General features: G+C 40.2%; 1 protein-coding gene across 1 annotated transcript in view; it reads right to left on the bottom strand.

Moving 5' to 3' along the window:
- The window catches only part of LOC107564502 (pre-B-cell leukemia transcription factor 1-like), a 71,431-nt gene that overhangs the window by 6,765 nt on the left and 56,129 nt on the right, over nucleotides 1-8,537 (bottom strand). The window contains exons 3-7 of the mRNA XM_016249595.1: nucleotides 6,271-6,515; nucleotides 5,887-6,077; nucleotides 4,885-5,020; nucleotides 3,425-3,584; nucleotides 859-968 (exon numbers count right to left, since the gene is read on the bottom strand). Coding sequence (XP_016105081.1) covers nucleotides 859-968; nucleotides 3,425-3,584; nucleotides 4,885-5,020; nucleotides 5,887-6,077; nucleotides 6,271-6,515 — 842 coding nt within the window. The remainder of the gene's footprint in view (nucleotides 1-858; nucleotides 969-3,424; nucleotides 3,585-4,884; nucleotides 5,021-5,886; nucleotides 6,078-6,270; nucleotides 6,516-8,537) is intronic.

Below are 8,537 nucleotides of genomic sequence, written 5' to 3'. Positions count from 1 at the left end.
AAAAAAATAAAGCCTGCAAGTGACGTCGCTAGCGGAAGCGCAAGTGTCTGAGAGTGCAAGTCTGAGAATGCACGTCTGAGAGTGCAAGTGCAAGGCTGCAGCCAGACCCTTCTCGAAAATTCAGCTTTCCATCATAGGAATAAATTACATTTTAAAATATATTACAATAAAAAACTGTTATTTTAAGTTGTAATAACATTTCACAATATTACTGTTTTACTGTATTTTTGGTCAAATAAATGTAGCCTTGGTGAGAATAAGAGACTACTTTCAAAAAACATTAAAAAAATCTTACAGATCCTAAACTTTTAAATATCAGGCTAATGGCACTAGTCTTGAGAATCAGGTACAACAGCAAAAGACAAACACTGCATCCGAAATTGCATACTTCCCTACAATACAGTAGGTGAAAAACAGTATGTGAGGCGAGTCGTATGTCCGAATTCATAGTATTCGAAAAACAGTAGGCAAAAAGTACCCGGATGACCTACTACTTCCGCCCCGATTCTGAAGTGCGCATTCTATGGACACTTTACTATCCCATGAGGCCAAGGGAGATGATTTCTGAATGGCAGTGAAGCGACGCAACTGACGCTGGTAGGTCATGTTATAGTAACAACATGGAGGATGTAGTATGTCCAAATTTCACACAATTCTAAGAGTCCTGTCTTAGAAATGTAATAAATATAACAAAAGAATTTGAGCACTAATGGATCCAGGCCCACTGTGTAAACCACAGCTTCCCAGACGTGATTTTGCAAGTGAGGTAATCAGGACCACCATTAAGATGTGTGATTAGGTTTAACTGAATGAAATTAGTTCCGGTCATCTGCCCTCTCTCTTAGCGGTACTCCCTACCTGTGACTGAACGTTGGCCCCGACTTGGGCCCCCTGATACGAGTCCCCATTCAGAGACTGCACACTCATGAACAAGTCCCCGGAGTTCATGTTAAAAGAGCCAGCAGACCCTAAGAGGAAGAGAGGCCGAGAGAGAGAGACAGAGAAAGACAGAGATAGATAAAGACAAGAAACGGTCATGCAACAGTAAGATTGAAGTAAGGAGGGTTAGTAGTGCAGAGCTATTATTATAAATGTTGAAAACCACACAAACTCGGTACCAAATTCCCAATCCTAAATCCAAGATTAGAATGAGTAGAGAGAAATGCTGTTATAAATGTTATAGTTAATTCATAGAAAAGTACCTAATATTTTTGTTTGCTTTGTATATTTATGCCTATTAGGGGATTACACTATTAGCTTAGCAACACGCCAATGCCAAACTCTACTGGAATCAATTAAGGGCTGGGCAATATGGCCAGAAATATTTATCACAATATTTTTTTTCAATATAATTTGATATCAATATGTATCACAATATTCATTTAAAACCTTTAATGGGGAAATAAATGCATTCCACATATTTATCAGACCTTGAGAATGAATGTAAAAATAATGTGTTTGCTTACAAGTAAACATAACTTTTAACTTAGGTCCCTATGAAATCAGTTTTAATTTTTCATAAAACTTGAACAATTTAATTAGTATGTTTTACAATGTAATCAACTGAAAATATAACAATTTACAACAAAACACTGCATTTTTATTGCATTTATTTTGTCAAATAAAGTGTTGCACAACAAAACTTGTATACTGTATGAAATAAAACATGGATGAAAAAATATCTTGGTTGTATGATATTCCTTGAAATAATAATAATAATAATAAAAATATTATTATTATTATTACTTCAAGAAGTACAATTTACTGTAGGATAGTAATATATTACTGTCATAATTTATTCAAGTTAAACCAAACTTTTATTTTGGCAGATTGTTGTGAAGACCTTAGAGTTTCGACACATACATGAACATCTAAATATAGGCTAAACATCAGAAATTACTCAAACATTTACTATCGATATTGTGGATTAATTTTTTTCAGTAAATATTGATTCCGATTTATTGCCCAGACCTAAATAATTCTAGTCTCCAGTGCACTTCACATGAGAAGCACTACACTTTTTTAAATGCTAGACAGCATAATAAACCATTCTCTTTTCAGGTTCCTTTCCGGTTAGAATGCTGTCTATATAGTAAGCAGACAGCAAGGTAAATCACTAGGTTTTAGAACAGCCCTGCTGAACCTGCCTAAGGTTGTTTACTGTTCGTAGCTAGTTTTTCAGCCTGGACATGCTGATCGGCCAGTGCCCAAATCCCTCTAAAACCATCAAAACAGACTTGCCTGACATCTTGGCAAGGCTGGGTAACTAGCTAACCGCCTTCGGCAAATTTAAGCTGTTTTGTTTCAGTAGGGAAACAAAGTAGTTCTAATGTAGTTAAATGCCACACATAGACATTTGTCCAGATGCAGTAACATTTACTGTTGTTTGGCAAATTTTTGTGGGTAAAGACCAGTTATTTTAACAGGAATTCATGCATTCTTGAATTTTGTGTGAGGACAAAAAATTTCCCCCTGCAGATTTTACATCGGGTTCAAGTAGGTCACACAGAAAGCTGCTTGGTTTGGAAGTGACTTCTGTGTGAGCTCTGCTTCATACATTGCTACACTATTGACAATGAACCTATTTGGCCCACAAAATTTCACTGAAATTTCGCTAATGTGACCGCATCTTTTGCTAAGCACTAAAAATCTAAAATAGCTATTAAAGTGTTTCAAGAACAACAATGGGTCTTTCATTAATTCTACAGTGACATCTAAGATGGACAGTAGAGTTACACTGCCACAGCCAAGTCATTCAGGATGTGCTAATTGAGTCACAGAAGGAATCAAAGAATGCTATTTGTCTTTTAATGGAGGAGAACTCCCAAGATGTTTAAGAGAGAGCAGGGCTTAACTTAATTTCCGCTTTAAAAGCCGCAGGGCACTAATCAAATATACATGGACCTCTAATCACTTCAAGGCTATATGACAAAAGGCTTGACCATCTCGTCATAATGACATCCAGGAGGTCAACCAGACAACAGCTACCGAGCCAGCTAACAGTTTATGTGCGTTCACACGAGTTAAAGCAAATAAAATTTTAGTCAAACGACTGCTAAGTCAGACTAGCAAAACTGAAGAAAAGCAGAAAATTGGCGAGTAAAAGAAGAATTATTGGTAGTGGAAAGCGAAAGTCTTATATAAGCTATGCTGCTGGCCATGCTGCTGATGTAGATAAAGAAGAGGCAGATTTGGATCTCATAAAGAGAGGTATTATGGGAATGCTACAGTAAAAGAAGGACAAAATAAAAGGCAGGCAATTGTCGAATATTCAAAACATTAACATGGTGAAGTGCTTATTTGCCAGTTGATGAAATTAAAGTTGTTTCTGTGCCACTAGCAGGGCTATATTCTAAAACTCACTGAAGACCAATGAAAAACGAACACATCTGTTGTTTGTGTGTTGATTTATTGCAATACTCACCTGCTGAATTTGGTGTGGAAGGCGAGTTGGCTTGGCTGCCGTGGGTGGAGACATTGGTTGCGGTCACGGCGGTTCTGGCGGCGTACATGTTGGCTTCTTCTTGGAATTTTCCAATATTTTTCTTATATCTGATCCTCTTGTTTCCAAACCAGTTGGATACCTGAGAAGACAAGAATGAATGATTAAATCAGAAAGAACATAAATTAATTTCAACTTCAATGTTACTTGAGAGCTCTTTAGTTTCTTTGTACTACAAATTTCTAAGCATTCATATGTATTCTGCATATATGTCGCACGTGCTACGAAATAACTGGTCTGTGCGATGAATAAATTTACCACTGTAGCACGCGTTCGATACAGTTTTGCATGTTCATAACACAGCCGCTTAATAGTGTGAAGCATGGGTGTAGCTTGTGGGGGGGGGCAGGGGGGCCTGGCTCCCCCATAGCGATTTAAGAATTTTACTAAATATTTATTTATAAAGTTTTTTCTATGAAGTAAAAATGTATATAATGCAGTTAATAATACATGTAAAAGTGAATACATAAAAGTTAATACATTTTAAATTGTTATTGTAAGTCAATTAATAAATCAAAACAAACTTAACGTCTGCCTCAATCTCATTTGCGTAAGAATTGTCACGTGACGAATCTACATTTTGGTGGATAATAGACTTAACGGTAACGCTTGCCTGTTGTGTGGGAAAAAATTATGTTCCGCGTTTTTAACAACATACACGAACTGCAGAGAATTCTGGAGACAACGAAAAACTCTGATGAAGATATTAATGCCGTGCATGTTCAACAGACGAAATAAACTAATTCAGGTTTAAAACAACTTGAGTAAATGGTGGTATAAAAATTAAACACTATGACAGAATTGAAAGAAAGATGACAATTTTCATTTTTGGTGAACTATTCTTTTAATGTTAATAAAACAAAAAAACACAGAAAAATCTGCTCACTGCTCTTGACTGATGAACTTATCATCAGTCAGTTGCTTTTAAAAAAGTATAATTGATGTATATAGTGTATATAGTGTTTTATTTTAATATTTGTACATTCAATTTCTTGAATGTTACTGCTAAATACTGTACCTGAAAAATGAAGCACTGTTTGTTTTATTTGTATATTATGTGTATTTGTAATGTATATCTTTGTTCTTATTTTCTAATAACAAAGATAAAATAATGACAAAGATTATTATCTTTGCTCACTTTGGCCTAAATGTCTGCCATTATTTTTTATTTTATATTTTGTTAAAGTGTAAGAGGTGTTATGTTTCTGCACTCTTCTATTTTTAGCAAATTATTTTTGTGATGGTTTGTATTTTTTGTGCTCTGTATGGAACATCAGTGCCTGTTTAAGTGATGAACTTTCAACCTCTGTAGCACCAGTGCTATGTGAACAAAAAGTTACCATACAGCCCTGCTGTATGGGGTGAAGGTTGGTGTGTCTCACCTGTGAGACTGTAATGGAGCATTTCTTTGCCAGCTCCTCCTTGGCCTCTTCGCTGGGGTACGGGTTGCTGAGGTGGGAGTAGAAGTATTCATTCAGGAACTCTGTGGCTTGCTTATTGAAGTTTCTTCTTTTTCGTCTAATGGAAAATGACAGAACAGAAAGAAATAAAGAAAGAAAGAGAGAAAGCAAGAATGAGAAATAGAGAGTGAGAAAGAGAAAGAGCAAAGCCAGTTTGATTCAGAAGCTACAGTGTTTAGAAAGTCCTTCACATTTGAACCTGATGTGTAAATACAGTGGCTCCAAAGAGTGTTTGGACATTTTATTCACACTTAAAAATGTATGAACATAGTTGAATTCCATTAAATATCAAACTAAGTGACACAAGCACAATTTTAAATTAAAACATTTCATAAAAATGCTGTTGGGTTTCAAAATATATAATATATAGTACCACTGAAAGGTTTTTTTTTTCTTGGAAAAAAAAAAGTATACTTTTCATATTTCATATAAACATCATTTCATTGAATTTTCTATTTATCAAAGAAACCTGGAAAAAAAATCAAGGTTTCTACAAAAACATTAAGCAGCACACCTATTTTCAACATGGATAATAATGTTTCTTGAGGACCAAATCAGTATACCAGAATTATTTCTGAAAGATCATGTGACACTGAAGACTAGGAGTAATGGCTGATTCAGCTTTGCCATCATAGGAATAAATTACATTTTCAATATATTAAGCTAGAAAACAGTTACTTTAAATTTTAAATACAATTTCACAATTTTACTGTTTTACTGTTTTTTTGATCAAATAAACGAAGTCTTTCTTAGCATAAAAAAACAGTTATTTCAAAAACATTACAAAATCTTACAGACTCCAACATTTTGAACCAGTGTATATATTTGGACTCTTTACTTGTAGAGAACATCCACTAAAAATCATCTTTGTTTAATTTTTGGTGCATTAGATGTAGTATTAGATACAGACACACTCATACAGACCTGGCATCTAGGAAGCGGGAGCGCAGGATCATGACCGCTTCACAGGTGCTCTGCTTGAGCTGCATCTGGATGGTGCTGAACTTGCGATGGATGATGTTCACCATGCGCTCAATCTCTTTGGGGGAGATGGGCCGAGTGCGAGACTGCTCCCTCAGCAGGTTCATCACATGGGTGGTGAACTCATTACACGCCTGAACATGCACAGAGGGGCGGCACACGAATCAATCTCTGTGCATGTAAACATAACTACAGGAGCTGCTCAAATATCCTATCCTGAGGACTTTTTTGGTGTGCTAAGGCCTACAACATTTTGTTGCAAAACATTTGCATTTACAGAGGTCAGATCTAGGAGTCTTTTCTGAAGTCCAGACTCTGTTCTCTCACCTGCTCATACTTCTCCAATTCTGTATGGTAGATTTGACGGATCTGGGACAGCTTGGCCCGGTAGTCAGAGTGTTCGGCCGAGTTATCGGGCCCGCCACCACCTGCCGCGGCAGCTGCGGCTGCTGCTGCAGCCGACCCGCCTCCTTTCTCAGGTCCGGACACGCCTTCGGCTAGCAGCATGTTGTCCAATCGCATGAGCTGAGCATCTGGTGGCTCCTCCTCCTGAGCTCCACGGATACTGAGTACTGAAGGGAAGAGAGAATAAACACTCAAGTAATTTTGTAGGTTCAACTAGGGCTGGGCGATATGGGCAAAAAAAAAAAATCTGTATTTAATATATATATTTCACTTACTGTCCAATGTTGTCCAACAAAACAATACATACTAAAGGCTATGAAAACAAATAAAGTGAATGTAACCATGTAAGCCTTTATACTATGTGCAAAAAAGGGTTAAAAATCACATTTCATTCTAATATTGTAACATTGCAATCTAAAAATGAAAATAAATGAGAACAAAAGCACAGGGTTGTGTTAGGCTATTTTGATTACCCCATTAGTCACTTTACAGTCAGTGCTATCATAGAAATTGACTTAATTGTAGGTTTAAAATTCTACATGTCACATTTATTGTCCAACTACAAATATTTCGGCGAAATGTATATTTTAGTCAGAATTATTGCGCTCCTATTTAACTGTGCTCCGTCTGTTTGGCGCGCATGCGCACAGCGGCACTCATTAACTGAAGTCTGTGAAGTTTAGCAGAGAATCCCAAAGCAGGAAATCCTGAAAGTTTTCAGACAAATTATGTTGTCTATGGCTATGTAGTAGACATTTAGTGGTCATTTCTGGTTAACTGTATACTTAGAATAATATTTCTAATATTAGTTAAGCTAAGAATTCCAATATCTCAGTATGACACTTAAAAATGAGAAGCACGCACACGCACAGGCACACACACACACACACACACACACACACACACACACAGATATATATATATATATTTCCCTTTCAGTCAGTCACGTTCTATGATACGTCAGTCGTGACTGACGAATTGGGATCTCGCCCGAGAGTCCTATCACCTTTGAGTGTAAACTAAACAAGCCAATGAAAGTTGCCGTGCGTGTTTCACCACGCGCACCCCGTCCCGCAGCACGGGTATAAAAGGAGAGCGCGTGCAAACGCACATCAGCTTTTCGCTTCGGAGCCGAGCCTTCTCAGGACGAATCTCCGCGAGATGATCACTGCCTCTCGTGCTTGGGCTTGCAGCACGCTGAAGCAGCGCTCATGGATGAGTCATGTTCTCGGTGCGGGAACATTACGATTGCGATATCCCTCCGGTTGAGTGCGCTATTGCCATGCAGCTCTGCCCGCAAACCACCGCAGCCTGGAGGGGTAGTCCATGCCGTCCGTCCAGGGCTTGTAAGTTCTCGTCTGCTCTGACAGCTAAGGCTTACAGTGTTGCTGGATAGGCCGCTTCCGCCCTGCACGCCATGGCCCTCCTGCAAGTCCACCAGGCCAAGGCGCTGAAGCAGCTGCACGAGGGTGGTGCTGACCCAGGTGTGCTGCAGGAACTGCGCATGGCGACGGACCTTGCGCTTAGGGCGACGAAAGTCACGGCGCGGTCCCTGGGTCAGACGATGTCCACATTGGTGGTCCAGGAGCGCCACCTATGGCTGACCTTGGCGGATATGAGGGAGGCCGACAAGCATCTCTTCCTGGACTCCCCGATCTCCCAGGCCGGCCTATTCGGCGAAGCGGTGGAGGGCTTCGCCAAACAGTTCTCCGCCGCGCAGAAGCAGACGGAGGCGTTTCGACGCATCCTGCCCCGGCGGTCTGCTGCTGTCTGCCCCCCACCGCTGGCTGCAGCCCTCTCTGCCTGCTCGTCGCCGAGGGCGCCCTCCTGCGGCCTCCACCTCCGCTCCAGCTCGGCCGCAGCAGCAGCCTTCACAACGGCCACAGCATGTAGCTGGCAGCAGGAAAGCGGCGCAGCCCGTCTCCGCCCCTGCCAAGCCCGTGAAACGCCAGGGCGGGCGGCGTACCTGGGGTGGGCGGCGTCCCTATTGATGGGCGACCCGGGGTTCTTGGATCCGGCTCTTCAGGAGATGGTGACCGCACCACTCCTTCCCCCGGCGGAGGGCCGGGTGGAGAATCTTATGTTCCCGTTTGTTTTTGTTTCGCCGCTGGCTACCCAGCCAGTGGTACCCAAAACTTCAATAAAAGAGCAGTTTCCTTTGCCTCCGGGTCCCAAGAGGGTGAGGACGG

Source organism: Sinocyclocheilus grahami, unplaced genomic scaffold, assembly GCF_001515645.1.
Source record: "Sinocyclocheilus grahami isolate Dianchi unplaced genomic scaffold, SAMN03320097.WGS_v1.1 scaffold941.1, whole genome shotgun sequence".
Lineage (NCBI taxonomy): Eukaryota > Metazoa > Chordata > Actinopteri > Cypriniformes > Cyprinidae > Sinocyclocheilus > Sinocyclocheilus grahami.
The sequence above is the reverse complement of the archived record's forward strand: the minus strand, read 5'-3'. Positions and strand labels throughout refer to the sequence as shown.